A 15921-nucleotide genomic window follows, 5' to 3' on the forward strand; every position below is an offset into this window, starting at 1 on the left:
ACTTGATCAGAAGATTATACGTGTTTTGGGAAGTGAACATTTGTTTTTCAAAGTACCTTATGGTAAAATGTATTAATCTTTTAGTTTATCCACCATGACAAAAATAACAAATCCGACTGCACATGAATGGAAAGAGAAAGGGAATGCAGAATTCAATAAAGGGAATTGGCCGGAGGCTTTAAGCTGTTATACAAATGCACTGAAGCTTACAAATGAGGATAATTCTGAAAAGGCTATTTATTATAAAAATCGTGCTGCTGTATATTTAAAACAGCAAGAGTATAGTAAAGCGATAAAAGATTGCGATGAAGCACTTAAGATATGCCCGAATGACCCTAAAGCACTCTTTCGTCGATGTCAAGCATTAGAAGCATTAGAAAGATTTGAGGAAGCATATCGTGATGCAAGATACATTATTTCCGCAGATCCTGGCAATAAAGCGATTCAACCTATTGCTGCAAGGCTACATGAAATTGTACAGGACAGATATAAACAAAATTCTCGTGTTAGTGCCAAGGTTTGTATATTGGCAATCATTATACAGTATAATAGAATGATTTTTCTATAGGTGATAAGATTTGAAATAAATTGGTATATCTGCTGTTGATTAGAAATACAAAACTATACAAGCTATTTATCTTATTAACTTCATAAATATTGAAATGACATTTGTTTATCATTATACAAACCAAATTTTATGATGGATATATTAATGATTAATTGATTACCAAAAACAAGTTTTGTACATATATTTATTAATAACTTAGGAAAAGCTAATTACAAAATATATATTAAACACTATCAATAACAAACTAGAGAAGTATTTTTTATAATATACTTCTATGTATAATTACATCACATTTATATTAAAGGTATCACAAATGATGGATATAGCTTTTGAGATGAAAGGGGATAATGAGAAACGAGAGACAGCAATGAATAATTTGCTTGTCCTTGCTCGAGAAAGAGCAGGAGCAGAAATAATGTTTAACGATGGAGTCATTTCTAAAATAGTAAAAACACTTAAGCTTGAGAAGAATGAAGAGATAATAACAATTGCTGTTCGAATTATTGCAGAATTATGTAAAGATAATATTAATAGAACTGAACATATTATAAAGGAAATCGGAATACCTTGGTTTTTAGAAATGATTAACAGTAAACTTACAGAAAGAGTAAATGCGGGTCAATATTGTCTACAAGTAAGTAACTTCAGTGAAATAAAAAAATGATGTTTAATGTTACAGTACATACATAATTTAAAACTATATTGCAGACTGTACTAAATACATATAGTGGCATGGAGAACAAACCAGACTCAAAACCAAAAAAAGAATTATGTGATAAATACAACAAGGAGATTGATACTATTTTATCTTGTCTACTGTATAGTGTAACAAACAGAACCATTTCTGGATTAGCCAGAGATGCAATTATAGAACTCATTATGCGTAACATTCACTATACTACATTAAACTGGGCTGAACGTTTGGTTGAACTTCGTGGTTTACAACGTTTAATGGAAGTAGCAAGTGAACTTGAGGAATATAAGTACGAATCGGCAATGGACATTACATCATCTACTAGAACTGTAACAAGTGTATGCTTGGCAAGAATTTATGAGAACATGTATTACGATGCAGCGAAGGAAAAGTTTAAAAATGCTATTGATGAATTCATTAAAGATAAATTACTTACACCGGATATAGAATCTAAGGTGAAGAATAAATTATTTCTTTAATCTATGAAAGGAAAATACCATATTGTAAAAGTATATGGATGTGTATAATATTAATCTTATTTTCAATAGGTACGTGTCGTAGTAGCAATAACAACTTTATTGCTTGGCCCATTGGACGTTGGAAATACAGTAATTGCAAAAGAAGGAATTTTAGAAATGATACTCGTTATGGCCGGTACAGATGATGTATTACAACAAAAGGTTGCTTGTGAATGTATTGTGGCTGCGGCATCCAAAAAGGACAAGGCTACCGCTATTATCAACCAGGGCGTGAATATATTGAAGAAATTATATCAATCTAAAGATGATTCTATCAGAGTACGTGCTTTAGTAGGATTGTGTAAATTGGGTAGTTCAGGCGGAACGGATGCCACAATAAGACCATTTGCTGATGGCGCAACGAAAAAATTGGCCGAAGCATGTAGAAGATTCTTGATTAATCCTAAAAAGCAAAAGGATATGAGAAAATGGGCAGTAGAAGGATTATCATATCTGACTTTTGATGCTGAAGTCAAGGAGAAATTGATCGAAGATCGTCAAGCGATACAAGCAATGATAGAACTTGCCAAAACTGGAGATCAGTCTGTAATTTATGGTGTTGTTACTACATTAGTAAATTTATGTAATGCTTACGATAAACAAGAACTTATACCAGAAATGATTGAGTTGGCGAAATTTGCGAAACATCATATACCAGAAGAACATGAACTCGATGATATAGACTTTGTGAACAAACGAGTAATTGCACTAGCCAAAGCTGGTGTGACAACCGCATTGGTTGCACTTTCCAAAACGGAAAGTCAAAATAGCAGGGAGTTAATAGCGCGTGTATTTAATGCAATTTGCAGTCAGCAAGATGTACGAGGAATTATTGTTCAACAAGGTGGAGCGAAAGCACTTTTACCATTGGCATTAGATGGAACAGATAAAGGAAAGAAACAAGCATCGCAAGCACTTGCACGTTTAGGAATAACGATAAATCCAGAGGTTGCATTCCCTGGACAAAGATTGATGGAAGTAGTTCGACCATTTATAAATCTTCTGAATCCAGAATGTTCTGCACTTGAGAACTTCGAAGCTTTGATGGCTTTATGCAATTTAGCTGGAATTAACGATACCGTTCGGAAACGAATCCTGAATGAAGGCGGCTTCCAAAAAATCGAATCCTACATGTACGAAGAGCATGAAATGTTGAGACGAGCATCTACACAAGTTATGAATAATTTAATGATGTGCGAGGATACCATAAAATATTATGAACAAGAAAACGATAGAGTTAAATATCTAGTCATTCTTTGTCAGGATGAAGATATAGATACCAGCTTGGCAGCAGCAGGAGCTTTAGCAATGTTAACATCAGTTAGCATAAAATCTTGCATTAAAGTATTTGATTCAAAAGATTGGTTGGAATCACTGCGTTATCTACTAGCTAATCCAAATTCTGATTTACAACACAGAGGAATTGTAATTGTTTCGAATATGATGAAAAGTACAAAAGAAGTTGCAACTCGAATGATTGAAACGGATGTAATGGAAATATTAATGGCTCTCACAAAGGATGATTCAGTACAAAATAAGCAGATAAAAGAACTAGCGGCTAAAGCGTTAGAAGCTGCAGCTGAATGGAATCTTATTAGAAAATATGATAATGGAGAACAATCGTCACAGAGTACAAATAATTTGGAAAATGTCGAATAAATATGTGCAATATGTACTTAAATCCTTAAATACCTTGGCAGATAGGTAAGTAAAGGTAGATGATATATATATATACATTATTCAGCGTATTCCTCCTCGACGAAAAGAACTGTTTATATCGAGTATCCTGGAATTTAAGAACAGTAGCCAATTTGCGCGCGAGCTCTATACGAGTTCAGATTAGCTACTATTTTTTGTTAATAATTTAAAAATGAAACGAATCGCAAATTTTGGCATGAAAAAAGTTACTTAAAATAACTTCAGGAATCACCCCTTAATCGTTGTCTGTTGAGCTCTGGAATATTCTCTATACTATTGCTATTCTTCCTATGTATATAAGAATTTTAACAAATTTGTAAAAATAAAAAAAAATTATAAAATAGTACCGTTCATACATTCAAAAGGAAAAGGTCAATTCTGACTCTACTATATCGCGCATATCATGTATATATTTTCATCATAATGATTAAGGGTTAATTTGGTTTTTCCTATCGTGTTTGTAGTATATATAAGAGTGATTATGTGCCTGAAACGTGTGTTCAATTTCATTTTTTATAGCATAGAATGTGATTTAAAGACTAAATATATTTAAGTATTCTTTTTAGATGTAACTAAGATATGAAAGTATTGCATTTATTAACAACGATGATATTGTTAAATAATATAACAAAATTATTTATTTTGTATAAATACTAATGTATTATATGTTTCTATACATATACACATATGTACAAGTCTCATAATGTGCAATTTTTTCGGTACAATATAAAATTTGTATAACATCATAATACATTTTTTGTATATCTATTTATAAAAAATCAAGAGATAAAATTTTTATTTTATTGAGAATGTATACATCATAATTGTAAAAATGGATGATTTAAAGCTTGATCTGCAGTAAGGCGTGTCTTGTAATCTAAATCTAATAATTTTAATAAAAGATGATAAGCTTCCTTTGGAAACTGAGTATCCGATACCTTAAAATAGAAGTATCTCTTAATATAAAATTCTCTAATTATTCATAGATACAAGGATTATATTTTAATTCTCTTAATAATAGAGAGTTATAAGTAAATAATAAATTAGAAATACCTTTTCATACATGTTATGATCTTTACTATTTAATGAATTCTTATTTCTTTTTTGTAATTTCTGACATAAAGATACAATATCAACTCCTGGTATATCTTCGCTAAAGATAATTTTTTTTCCTGAGTTATTGAAATAAAAACATTTAAAAAATATAAAGGCTAAATACAAAATAAAAGGTTGAACATTGGAACAAAAATAACATAACAAAACACTTTGCGATATAAGCCAAATTAAAAAAATAATTTTTTATACCTAATTTGTGTGCACACTGTTGCATTTTATTTGATCCAAATATAGCTGTTATTTCTGCTAAAGCTGTACAGTCATCTGGTGAATGAAAAAATGGTTGAGTACCACTGAGGATACACAGCATCATTACTCCACTTGCCCAAATATCAATTGCAGGTGTTTGTGATGGATGCTTCAATAAAACTTCAGGAGCACGAAAACCTGGTGTACCAGCTCTTGGAGCTGTTTGTTCTGGTCTTGATATACACAACGAGCAAACTTTTGCTTTTCCAAAACAGTAACATTTTTTTTCTGCATCTTTTTTATTAGTTTTAAGAGAAAAATTGATACTGTTCTGAAAAAGTATTAGAAAGTGTAGCAACCTAAACGGTTTTTCTACAGATAGTACAAATATTTTCTGTAACTGTAAATAATTGTTACACTACCTCATCTGATCTTTTTCGCTTAACAGCTTGTGTTTCAGAATTATCTAATTTGAGACTATTAGATTTCTTTTCTGGTATATATTCCTGTGCTAATCCAAAATCAACTAACAAATATCTATATCAAAGAAATAAAAAATGAATATATACAAAAATTATATATAAATGAATGTATGTAATTTTTACGGAGATAGTTTATAATATATTTTACCTTTTATTACACCTATCATATAGAAAATTACTAGGTTTAACATCCCTATGTATAATATTAAATTTATGAACTCTTCGCAGTGCAGTAAGTAATGCGATCATATAATCCTTTGTTTCTTGAACAGTCATGTCTTGTACATATTCCTATTTAAGAGTATTTTATTATTATCTCTATTTAATCTTAAGATTATAAGTGAAATATAGATAAAATATATTTTACCGAAAATTTATCGTGTCTCATATATGGCATTACAAACACTACTGTTTCAAAGCTTCGTAAACATAATTCTAATCCAACTATATAATCTTTTCCCCTAAAAGAATGAACTATATTTGTTATTGTATGTGTAAATACATTTTTGTTTAAATTATAACAAATATTATATGTAAATTACCCTATTTGCTGCATACATTGTAATTCTCGTTCAATTTTTTCTGGATGTCTGGTAGGAACTAAATGTTTCAATGCAAATTTTTTGGAACTATCGGACGATTTTAAAGTAGCTAAAAATACAGAACTAAAGGTTCCTTCTCCAACTTTCCCATGCACATGAAATAAATCTCGTATCAGTGGAATCGTATTTGAGACAATAACTTTATTTTCTGAAATAATATATTAGGATCTAATTTTTTTTTTTTGCTTTTTATTATACAATTCAAATAATTTTTGTAAATAAAATTTGTTACCATCATCGTTATCTTCTTCCATCTGAGGTTTCTCTTCCATGATTTTAATATTATTTAAGACTGCTTTAATGAAATAATCAAATTGTTACTTTATGTATACTATGTTACGATTGCTTATTTTAATAAATAAATAGTCTCACGATCCAATAAGAAAAATTGTCACGTGTAATAACCTCTTAAATGTCAGACAGTGCCATTTTTTCAAAATAAATATACAACAATATTTACAAGAAATGGAAGCCGCGTTCGCAACAGCTCACACGCATTAGTTACCACACAGTTAACCGCCACGTTGTTTATTTTTGTGGCGACCGGCGTCGAGTTCGAAAAGCTCACGTTATTCGTGATCCTCGCATGTGCATTTGCATATTTATCAACGCTCTCCTATAACGTGAACGCCACCATTTTTATTACAACGTAACGCCACCTTTTCAAAGAATACTCAAACTAATCGCACGTCGTTATCAACAGCAAGGTAAAGAAAGGTAAGGCATCCATTTATCTTATGGGATTTTGATCACTTTCTATAGAGACAGCGCTATCAGTTTATTAGTGGTTCACTTCGTTACCGATAACAATGTACGACCGGTTTGAGCATTCTTCGAAGAAATGGCAACACGTATGATAAAATTTTGTAGCCCTGGGATCATCAATTGTAGTGGTGACTAGTTGGTACAAATTCTTGTGTGCACTGTTGCGCCTTGAGTGAATCGCCCTGTATCAGATACGTCTACACATGTGTATTTATAAAGCAGGAGATTGTACATTTCTTGTCAAAGGAAATCAATATATTTTTTAATCTAAATGTATAAATGATTACGCAACGACGGAACAATTAATACTAAAAAGATTATAATTATTTTTTAATCCATTTTAATTCATAATTTAATAAAAACCAACGCGAATAGAGGTTAGAAGGACAACAAAAGATACTAATAGTACTCATTGACTTACTTATTAATAGTTATCTTTGTACACATTTTGCATTGATGTAAAATAATGATTTTTTTTAATCTTGCGTTATATTCTTCACAAGAATATTCAATTATGTCTTTAAACGTTTAGACGACATTTAGGTGGTTAGAATAATTGAGTTAGTTGCTGTGTGTATATATGTCCTTCTCTTCCTTTTGCAAAATATAGAAAATATTGAAATAAAAATGTTTAAAATCAACACATCCAAAGAACCGACATCCTCGTCAGAAATATCTGAGGATAAGAGTAACCTGGACTTCGATAAGATAGCTATTTATTTCATTAGTACTCAACAAAGGTTTAGAGAAAATATTATAATTCCAAGAACCGTTGGTCCTATACAACTTAAAACCAACGAAGAGAAATTAGTAGAACGTGTAATGGAAAGTTGTACCTTTAAAAGTATAGCAAGTTGTATTTTAGGTATATTTAAACATTTATAATATAATGTAATCATTATGTTTGTGTAACAGTACAATTAAAAGAGAATTAGATTTGTAGGATATGGCTTAGGAGCTGCAATAGGTTTATTTTCGTCAAGTGTAAATCCAAATGTGGCTAGTGTTGAGAAACAACAATCTGTACGCGAGGTATTCAAAGAAATGAAAACTACAACGCTGGGTTATGCAAAAAATTTTGCTGTAGTTGGTTGTGTATTTTCTGCAATTGAATGTACAATAGAATCGGTAATATTTTGTTAAGTTCCACCTAAAATTTGTTTCAAGTTCCATTTATATGTAATATTATTCTACAATTAAACTTTAGTACAGAGGTAAATCTGATTGGAAGAATGGTACATATGCTGGTGGTTTAACAGGTGGAATAATAGGACTAAGAGGTACTATTTTATGCAAAGTTTAAATTGCATGGAACTTAATACATCCATTATTGAGTATGATTTTATGTTTTAGCTGGTGTAAAAGCGGGTTTAATTGGCGCAGCAGGCTTTGCAGCCTTCTCAACAGCAATAGACTATTATATGCATAAATCTTAAACAATGTCACAAATTATAATAGATATATTTGTATAAAAAAGGTATAAAACGCACTCTGAGTGTACCTGTACAATACATATAAAAGCGCGAGAATATTCTTAATATAAAAATGCATACAAATAAGTACAATAGTTAAGAAACAAAAATAAATTCACATAAATACATTGATATTCGTTTCACTTATAGATGAATTTGTACGAATGTACTTTTATAAATCGTCATTCTTTTAATGCAACACATTAGTCAAATTGCCTAAATTTTGTTAAGATACAAATGCATATATCATATATCACTAATACATGCCATTAAGTAAAAGTAGAATTTGAATGTCATATTTTACAAATTGCATACATATAGACATGTGAAACTGTAGCTTCTATCTAATTGCTCATCACAGCAAAATAATTAATTCTCTACTTTTTGAATATATTGAATTACTAAATAGTGTGTATATTGGCAGTTTTAAAAGTTTTTTATATAAAAAAATATAGATTGAGTATTGGAAGATAAATGTGCTGCAAATAGTCTGTGCTTTACCAATTCCTTTACCAATTTATCTCCGACAATCATTTAAAATATCAGTCGTCGCAAAATGTAATTATATATATATACAACTTATAAATACTTCTTTTTATCATTGGCTTAGTTACCAATGTTTTTCATTTATTTTGAAATGTGATTGTTTTATGTAATACTTGAAAAGTTACTATATCATAATTTACCAAATATTTAATTATACTGCTTTTGTAATTTTAATTAAGAAATACCAGTCCTTTGTAACAATTTTACTTTATAAAATGGATTATACTATTTTTGATATCTGCATTTTGATAATGAAAATTGTAACTTGTTTTATTACAAATGATTATGCAAGGCACTTATCACACATTTCCATGTCGTATTATTACACACTGTTTATCAAATTCAAATCATTTCAGATTTAGTTTTGACTGTACTTTTGATTCGTTACGTTATTTTTAAATTTTGTTAAAACACTGAATAATCTTGTTTATTATTTAGTATTATAAGATGAAATTTTTTAATAAAAAACGTATCTTCTTCGTAAATACGTTTGTCAAAAATAAATTCTTAAAAATTGTAAATTTTTTCGAAATTGCATTTTAAATAGCATATTAATCATTTAATATACTTTTTTTGGCATCTATAATGGCAAAGAATTCTTCGCACATTTGTGTGGAGAATGTACATAATTAAGGTTGTTGTTGTTGCATTTGTGCTTGCATCACTGCTACTAGTTCTTGCATTCGTCGCAATTCTGCTTCTTTTTCTTGCAAAATACGATCCTTTTCTGATACAGAATTGCTTCTTTCCGATTCTGCAATGCTATTGGCAAAGAAAAAAATATATTAATAAATACATATACATGTGTTGTAAATACTTTTCATCAGAGATATGACATTATACTCGCATTTCTATTCAAGGCTAGGTTACATATAATATACTTACGTTTGTCTTCGAGGTGGTACAGGTGCTCCTTTTGCTAATCTTTCACTGCGATAATTTTCATAGTGCACTTCTTGAGTCACTTCTTGCAAATCCTGCATATGCGTACTGTAAATATATAAATAAAAACAGCAAATGGTAAAAACTTTTTCCAATCTTCAATTTACTATTTTAAGTTGATACTACATACATTAACATTGTTCTTAGTTTTATAAAATCACAATGATCAGGATTTTCAACCTCAACCACACCCCACGGATACAATCGTCCGCGGACTTTCCGCCCTTTCACTTCTAGTAAAGTGTTTGCTCCACATACAGCAAATGGGACAGCTTCTTTTAGTTGTCTAACTTGCTCTTTATAATCCTCATCTTCGTCGCTGTCACAATCCGGTAAAGGATAGATTTTTATACCGCTACCCTCAATTTCTTCCATAACTCGTTTTTTTAAACGCAGCACTTCTTTTTTTGTAAGTACATCAGCTTTAGCAATTACAGGCACAATATTGACTTTATTATGAAGTTGTTTCATAAATTCTATGTCCAAAGGTTTCAACCTGGTGACGTTAATAAAAGGAAAACATGTTAACATTTTTATCTGTATTAGAAGAAAATAAAAATTCAATTAACATACAATGGTTACAAAATATATTTGTATACCATTGTTATCTATATACTTTAACATTTACATGTATTTACATACTATTTAAATACTTCCACATATATGATCACAAAATTATAGTATTATAAAAGTGAAGTATAACACTTGAATATAGACTTGAATAACACTTAATAAAATAGCAGTGCATTAAATGATACGATTATGTACAATTTTTTCTTTTGTGAAGATACTATATCTTACCCATGACCAAATGGTGAGATAAAATAGAAGCAACAATGAATTCTATTGTCTACTATGTTCCTTCTATTTAAACCACTTTCGTCGCGTAAAAATCTTTCAAATTGGTCATCTATGTATTGTATGATAGCTTTAAAACTATCTGTATTATCAATTGCATCTCCATAACCGGGTGTGTCAACAACGGTCAATCTAAGTTTCACACCTCTTTCTTCGATCTCCACAGTTGAAGCATCAAGTTTAACAGTTTGATTAGTTTTCTCTGTTTAGATTATATCAATATATTAATTATAATATTTAAGATATACAGAAATATACAAACAAGTGTGTAAACAAAGTTTAGCTCACCTATAGCATCAGGAATTACACGTTCTGGATACAAATCAGTAAGAAATAAACTGTTAACTAATGTAGATTTTCCAAGACCAGATTCTCCAACAACCATAAGTGTAAATTCAAATCCCTTTTTCACTGACTTTCTATGCACCTGATTAGGTAAATTTGCAAACCCCACATATCCAGGAGTCTCGAGACTAGCAAACTATTAAAAAGACATAAAAATTAAATATTAGTTAAGGGTCAAAATGGTAGGCTTTACATTCATATTTAATACAACGCTAAAAAATATTTATGATTTATAATACTTGACAGATAGTATAAACAGATTTTTTTTTAAACGAAGAAATACAAATAATGCATCTTATAGTTCGTATCTTAATTATTACAATACCTACCGTTTTTACGCTTTCACTGGACATTGTTTTGTAATAATGCAGTCTAACGGTAAAAAGTTAATGCGGTTGCGTGGCGTCTTTATTAATTGAGAACAACTAGAAACTAAATTTCAAGCTAACAAGTGCCGTATTGTGACAGAACGCAAGATCGTAATCATATCCGGCACAAATATATACATATATTATGAATAAAATGGACAATATGTATATATATGTGTGTGTGAGGTTATTTAAATTTAAAATCCTTTACTTTCATAGACATTACTTTTCTTTTATTTACGCATATATTAAAGAATAAGTAAAACTACAATTTGAACAAAAACTGAACACTTATTATGTGTAGACGCATTCGATATAAAATAAAGATATCGCACCAACTGTACAGGAAATGTTACTGTATGCTAGCGTCAAGAGGGAACAGGAGGGGCAGGCTACTAAAAGGGGAGAAGTTTAGGCGTGGCTACCGAAATATAACTTGAATATTGCACAAAATCTTTTCCGCTTATAGCTTCGCTTACAAAGAATAATTATTCCATCGTATAAATTTATATTAACTATTTAATTTTAAGTGCAGAATATATAATTTATATATTATATATATATATATATTTATATATTAAGTATATGAATACGACTTACTACACATGTATTCGTTAAATACATACGTATTTAAAACCTTAAAAGATAACATTAAATTATCTTATGAAAATTCTGTTTTTTTTTTTTGAGTACAACATTTCAATATATTTAAGAGTAACTTACAAAACATATTATGAATGTTACATGTTGCTCACAATTCAAATTACACATAAATTTTATCTTCTATTCCTTAATTTTCTAACAATACATTACACGAATACAAGGCAAATATCTACTTTATTCAGGAAATAGTATCATATACAAGCATAGGTATATATAATGTTTGTTATTAATTCAAGTATTTTTATTTATTATCTCATAATTATCGATACTTTTTCAAATGATCGACATTTATTACTAGCATAGTTAATTAATCCGTTACACAATATTAATGCGTAATAATCGGCACATTATCCTTATACCCATTCAGTGATGTATAATTCTTTTGTAATCATTCAAATATTTTTTATTTCTTGTAACTGTCTGTCATATTATTTCACACACAAGCACTTAAATAATTGTCTAATATGTTTCAATCAAATACGATTTTTTGTATCAAACAATGATTTGTAATCATTTCAATAAGCACGTACAATGATTGCTATTAAAGTGAAACATAAAAATTATAAGGAGGGAAATGAAAATAGGGTCAAAGATTTGTACTCTTTAAGACAAAAATTACTCTAGAGTACAATATTATTAGAAGAATTAGCTTTTGCAAAATCAAATACGTACGGTGATAGCATATATTTATAGAAGTTTGTACAAATACCCTCAATATTATTATAAACTGATACAACACCCAACATGAAATTGACATGAATATTAAAACGTACTTTCCGTACCAAAATCACGATTCACGTATATATATATATACACATATATATTATATATACACATATAATACGAGTGTCTGTACGTGTGTGCGCGCATGTACACATATATATACATACGTGATACGGTTTATAACATTTATATGTATATAATTACACATAACCAATATTAATTGCAGCATGCATTATGCACACAATTTTTAGTTTAAATTTCCAATTTACTATTATAATTTTTTTAAAACTAAGTTAATATAGATAGAGAGGGCACTAGATGGAAAAATTTTATTCTTAATTAAAAATGCCAAATGCAGATGTAGAACTTAAGAATCTCATTAAATCATTTTTTATCATTGCGTATTTGTGGGGAAGACTTCCCCTTAGGGGTAAATAAAAATTATTACAATTTCATTTCATCTCTGAAGAGATTCTCCCCACTACATTTTTTTTTTTTTTTAGGAAACTAAGGGATCTTGTATTGGTTTCCAAATGTTTTTGCTGGGAAAGTTCCTTTCCCTGTAATTTAGGGAATCAGAAACTAGTAATGATGATAATGTGTTTACTTGTCATCAGTATTAATTTTCTCCTCTCGAGGTTTTGCACCACCATAAATTGAACTTGATTTACTTGATTCAGCAATCGCATTAATAGGATCCTGAATTGTTCTTGGTTGCAGCTTCAGGCGCCTTCTTCCAGTTGCTTCAGCTGTAATAATTCTTCTCTATTAGAATTGTTATCATTTTAATACGGCATATATCTCAGTCAAATACAATCGCGAAACAAACCTGGAGGTGGATCTTTATGAAATGGTTCATCATGAAATGGTTTTCGTTCTGGTCCAATTCCGCGAGTAGGTGGTTTGTTACCATATGATCTAGACGACGCATTGCGCGACCACTCTCGACTTCCACTTCCTGCATCATCATTAAATTGATTATAGTTGCCTCGGTTACTCCTCATGTCCCATGTACTACCTTGCTTACCAGCACCATGACTTTGACCTATGAAATAGACAGAAAAACGTACTAATGCTCTAAGGAATATAATATTTCGTTCTTAGGCTGTGTTTTCTTTGTAACATTGTAGTACAGTAAAACCTGTTTTTGTGCGGTGGATAGGGACCGCATAAAAGAAATCGTACAAAAAATATTTGGAAATTTCACTAATACTTCCATATAATAAACAACTTTGTACGATATACTACCTAAAATTTTTTTTATACGACAGACAGGAACCGCATAAAAGAAGTCGCACTTAGAAAAGACATCAATTATTTACGAAATAGATGAAAGAATGCTTTCAATTAAATTATACCTGGAAAAATTGTAAAAACATTTAATTCTTCATTGTACATATACATGGAGAAATTTTCATAATGAACAAAGCATCGCGAAGTCCAGATATATCGTCGTCAAGGAGACCACATAATCAGAGTTTGTCCACAACATGTATATGTACATTGATAGGAAACAGGAAACAATGCCAATCGCTGCCGAATCGAAATGCCAATGCCGCTGAGATTCATATTCCGCATAAAAATAAATCGCACGAAAAAAGTCGCATAAAAAATAAAATTGCACAAAACAAATCGCACAAAAACAAAATCGCATAAGAAAGGACCGCACAAAAACAGGTTTTACTGTATATTAGATTGTTGTTAATTAAATTGGTTTGTAATATTAATTTTAAATATATGAGATATACGTTATGCAGAGCACAACGGTTACTCGAATACATAGATTTGCTACCGAAATTATCACCGTATCCACCACGACCACCATCTCTCCCCCTAAAGCCTCCTCCGCTCCCACCACCAATGCGACTTCTTCTTTCGAAACCACCTCCTCGGTCATTTCTTTTGCCCTCTGCTACATCTATTTTAATGAGACTATTATCTATTTCCACTCTTCCATCCATAGTCAATGCAGCCTTTAAGTCTGCCAAATCTTCAAATTCAACATAACAAAAACCCTTAAACCTATTAAAAAAAAAAAAATACACACACATAACTTCACTAAAATATATAGCGTTAAAAAAGTTTTATCATTTACAATAATATAACAGATATAACTCTATCATATCATAACTAAGATTAATCACACAAACCTGTCAGTTTCTTTATCTTTGACCAATCTGATTCCTTTGACATTAAGTTTGTCAAAGATTTTGTCAACATCTCCTTGTACAATTCCATTTGGCAAATTTCCCACAAATGCAGTATAAGGTGGTTCAGTTGGTAATGGCTTTCTGCCACTTTGATATCCACCTCCGTAATCTCTGTACAAGAATCAAAAGGCGTTTACATTTATATATTACAAAAATGACTTATCGAACTAGATATATTTTGTAAGAACATTTTGAATTACGTACAAGATTTCCATTATTAATATTTATGAAAGATTAATTCTCCACTTTTGTATCCCTTTATATTTTGCTCTTATTTAATAAAAGACAATAGAGAAAGGATATTAAGCACCTTAATATTAGTATACAGATATGATTCGATACTTTGAAAAAGAAACTTCGTAGCTGTTTTTTGGAATTAAATATGCAATAGTAATAATATGCGAACTTGGCGCTTCTGACATTTATTTAAGCACTAATTTCCTTAGGTACACACTCTGGCGAATAGTGTAAAATTAATTATTTTTGTGTGTTAGACCAAACAGTATTTCTAAACAAACGAATCGTATGTGGTGCAGGAATTTCAAGTCAGTAGTATCGTTAATAATACCACGAATGAGATACACCATTGTCTGGCCGGCCAAAATAAAGCCGCGTGTCGAAAGCACCAATCTGCAAGGTACTGCGCTACACTCTAATCGCGAAATTCACTTAACCTTAAAACCGTAAAATTATTGAACAAATGAGGTGTTTCTTCATGAATTCGGTGCATCGATTAACAACGAACGTTACACTACTTCAGAAAAGCTGAATAACTGTTGTACACGAATGAATTTACAACCTATACTTGCCTTGAATCTTCGTAACCACCTCGACCAGCCATATTGGATGCACGAAACTGACCGGGACCGCGCGGGTCGAGTGAAATACTATGTTCAAGATGGCACTTTTCTAATCACCGAAAAATTTCAAATCGCGAATCTATACAAACTTACTTAACAAAGAGTCCCTACCTACGTTAGTGAATTCCGCCAGTATTTTATCGAACGATTAAGAACATCTTAACGAAGTATACACAGTTACCCGTTGTTTTTATTCTAATTTTTTTACCAATCAGATTAGAATTAGGATCTTTTTGAAGAATAACTTATTTTCAGGTTCGAATTGCATAATATGACTAAGAATTTTTATTAATAGTAATTCG

At 30.4% G+C, this 15921-nt stretch overlaps 5 protein-coding genes across 8 annotated transcripts; 2 read left to right on the forward strand and 3 right to left on the reverse strand.

Annotated features, from left to right (window-relative positions):
• The first annotated feature begins 61 nt into the window (after window positions 1-61).
• Unc-45 (unc-45 myosin chaperone) lies at window positions 62-3482 on the forward strand. The gene is made up of 4 exons (XM_076897443.1): window positions 62-517; window positions 873-1202; window positions 1277-1717; window positions 1811-3482. Exons 1-4 carry the CDS (start codon window positions 95-97, stop codon window positions 3437-3439), a joined length of 2823 nt encoding a protein of 940 aa, XP_076753558.1. The 5' UTR covers window positions 62-94; the 3' UTR covers window positions 3440-3482.
• A 777-nt stretch (window positions 3483-4259) lies between these two features.
• LOC143425450 (cell division cycle 7-related protein kinase) lies at window positions 4260-6300 on the reverse strand. Its single transcript, XM_076898237.1, has 8 exons — window positions 6100-6300; window positions 5808-6015; window positions 5633-5726; window positions 5414-5556; window positions 5206-5320; window positions 4784-5114; window positions 4532-4650; window positions 4260-4416 (listed from the first exon to the last, which is right to left on the reverse strand). The coding sequence occupies exons 1-8, from the start codon at window positions 6137-6139 to the stop codon at window positions 4297-4299; spliced, it is 1170 nt and encodes a 389-aa protein (XP_076754352.1). The 5' UTR covers window positions 6140-6300; the 3' UTR covers window positions 4260-4296.
• A 909-nt stretch (window positions 6301-7209) lies between these two features.
• Window positions 7210-9857, forward strand: LOC143425154 (mitochondrial import inner membrane translocase subunit Tim22). Of its 2 annotated transcripts, XR_013102009.1 has the most exons (6): window positions 7210-7497; window positions 7576-7760; window positions 7840-7912; window positions 7986-8109; window positions 9511-9670; window positions 9740-9857. XR_013102009.1 is itself a non-coding variant. In XM_076897706.1 (4 exons), the coding sequence occupies exons 1-4, from the start codon at window positions 7260-7262 to the stop codon at window positions 8066-8068; spliced, it is 579 nt and encodes a 192-aa protein (XP_076753821.1). In that variant the 5' UTR covers window positions 7210-7259; the 3' UTR covers window positions 8069-8305. The 2 variants fall into 2 exon arrangements, 1 of the variants encoding a protein (XP_076753821.1); XM_076897706.1 differs by lacking the exons at window positions 9511-9670; window positions 9740-9857 and having other exon boundaries at window positions 7986-8305.
• Window positions 8782-11692, reverse strand: Septin1 (Septin 1). The gene is made up of 6 exons (XM_076897705.1): window positions 11125-11692; window positions 10739-10931; window positions 10394-10652; window positions 9723-10088; window positions 9536-9640; window positions 8782-9412 (listed from the first exon to the last, which is right to left on the reverse strand). The coding sequence occupies exons 1-6, from the start codon at window positions 11146-11148 to the stop codon at window positions 9280-9282; spliced, it is 1080 nt and encodes a 359-aa protein (XP_076753820.1). The 5' UTR covers window positions 11149-11692; the 3' UTR covers window positions 8782-9279.
• Window positions 11693-11981: 289 nt separating this feature from the next.
• Window positions 11982-15766, reverse strand: Eif4h1 (eukaryotic translation initiation factor 4H1). Of its 3 annotated transcripts, XM_076898567.1 has the most exons (6): window positions 15569-15766; window positions 14700-14870; window positions 14342-14571; window positions 13568-13594; window positions 13379-13507; window positions 11982-13298 (listed from the first exon to the last, which is right to left on the reverse strand). In XM_076898567.1, exons 1-6 carry the CDS (start codon window positions 15598-15600, stop codon window positions 13153-13155), a joined length of 735 nt encoding a protein of 244 aa, XP_076754682.1. In that variant the 5' UTR covers window positions 15601-15766; the 3' UTR covers window positions 11982-13152. The 3 variants fall into 3 exon arrangements, with proteins under 3 accessions (XP_076754682.1, XP_076754679.1, XP_076754680.1); XM_076898564.1 differs by having other exon boundaries at window positions 13379-13594; window positions 15569-15760; XM_076898565.1 differs by lacking the exon at window positions 15569-15766 and adding an exon at window positions 14964-14989 and having other exon boundaries at window positions 13379-13594.
• Between the last annotated feature and the right edge of the window lie 155 nt (window positions 15767-15921).

This window comes from Xylocopa sonorina, chromosome 7 (genome assembly GCF_050948175.1).
Source record: "Xylocopa sonorina isolate GNS202 chromosome 7, iyXylSono1_principal, whole genome shotgun sequence".
NCBI lineage: Eukaryota > Metazoa > Arthropoda > Insecta > Hymenoptera > Apidae > Xylocopa > Xylocopa sonorina.

Coding starts and splice junctions, on each gene's coding strand:
- LOC143425450 (XM_076898237.1), bottom strand. CDS start 6,139: ATGGAAGAGAAACCTCAGATGGAAGAAGATAACGATGATG. Junction 5,321..5,413: donor TATGATAGGTGTAATAAAAG/GTAAAATATATT, acceptor TCTTTGATATAG/ATATTTGTTAGTTGATTTTG. Junction 5,115..5,205: donor AGCGAAAAAGATCAGATGAG/GTAGTGTAACAA, acceptor ATACTTTTTCAG/AACAGTATCAATTTTTCTCT.
- LOC143425154 (XM_076897706.1), top strand. CDS start 7,260: ATGTTTAAAATCAACACATCCAAAGAACCGACATCCTCGTCAGAAATA. Junction 7,498..7,575: donor TATAGCAAGTTGTATTTTAG/GTATATTTAAAC, acceptor TTAGATTTGTAG/GATATGGCTTAGGAGCTGCA. Junction 7,913..7,985: donor TGGAATAATAGGACTAAGAG/GTACTATTTTAT, acceptor TTTATGTTTTAG/CTGGTGTAAAAGCGGGTTTA.
- Unc-45 (XM_076897443.1), top strand. CDS start 95: ATGACAAAAATAACAAATCCGACTGCACATGAATGGAAAGAGAAAGGG. Junction 1,203..1,276: donor CGGGTCAATATTGTCTACAA/GTAAGTAACTTC, acceptor ACTATATTGCAG/ACTGTACTAAATACATATAG. Junction 1,718..1,810: donor CACCGGATATAGAATCTAAG/GTGAAGAATAAA, acceptor TATTTTCAATAG/GTACGTGTCGTAGTAGCAAT.
- Septin1 (XM_076897705.1), bottom strand. CDS start 11,148: ATGTCCAGTGAAAGCGTAAAAACG. Junction 10,932..11,124: donor CCAGTGAAAGCGTAAAAACG/GTAGGTATTGTA, acceptor TCTTTTTAATAG/TTTGCTAGTCTCGAGACTCC. Junction 10,089..10,393: donor ATCTCACCATTTGGTCATGG/GTAAGATATAGT, acceptor TAACGTCACCAG/GTTGAAACCTTTGGACATAG.
- Eif4h1 (XM_076898564.1), bottom strand. CDS start 15,600: ATGGCTGGTCGAGGTGGTTACGAAGATTCAAG. Junction 14,572..14,699: donor AAAGATAAAGAAACTGACAG/GTTTGTGTGATT, acceptor TTTTTTTAATAG/GTTTAAGGGTTTTTGTTATG. Junction 13,595..14,341: donor TGGATACGGTGATAATTTCG/GTAGCAAATCTA, acceptor TCTATTTCATAG/GTCAAAGTCATGGTGCTGGT.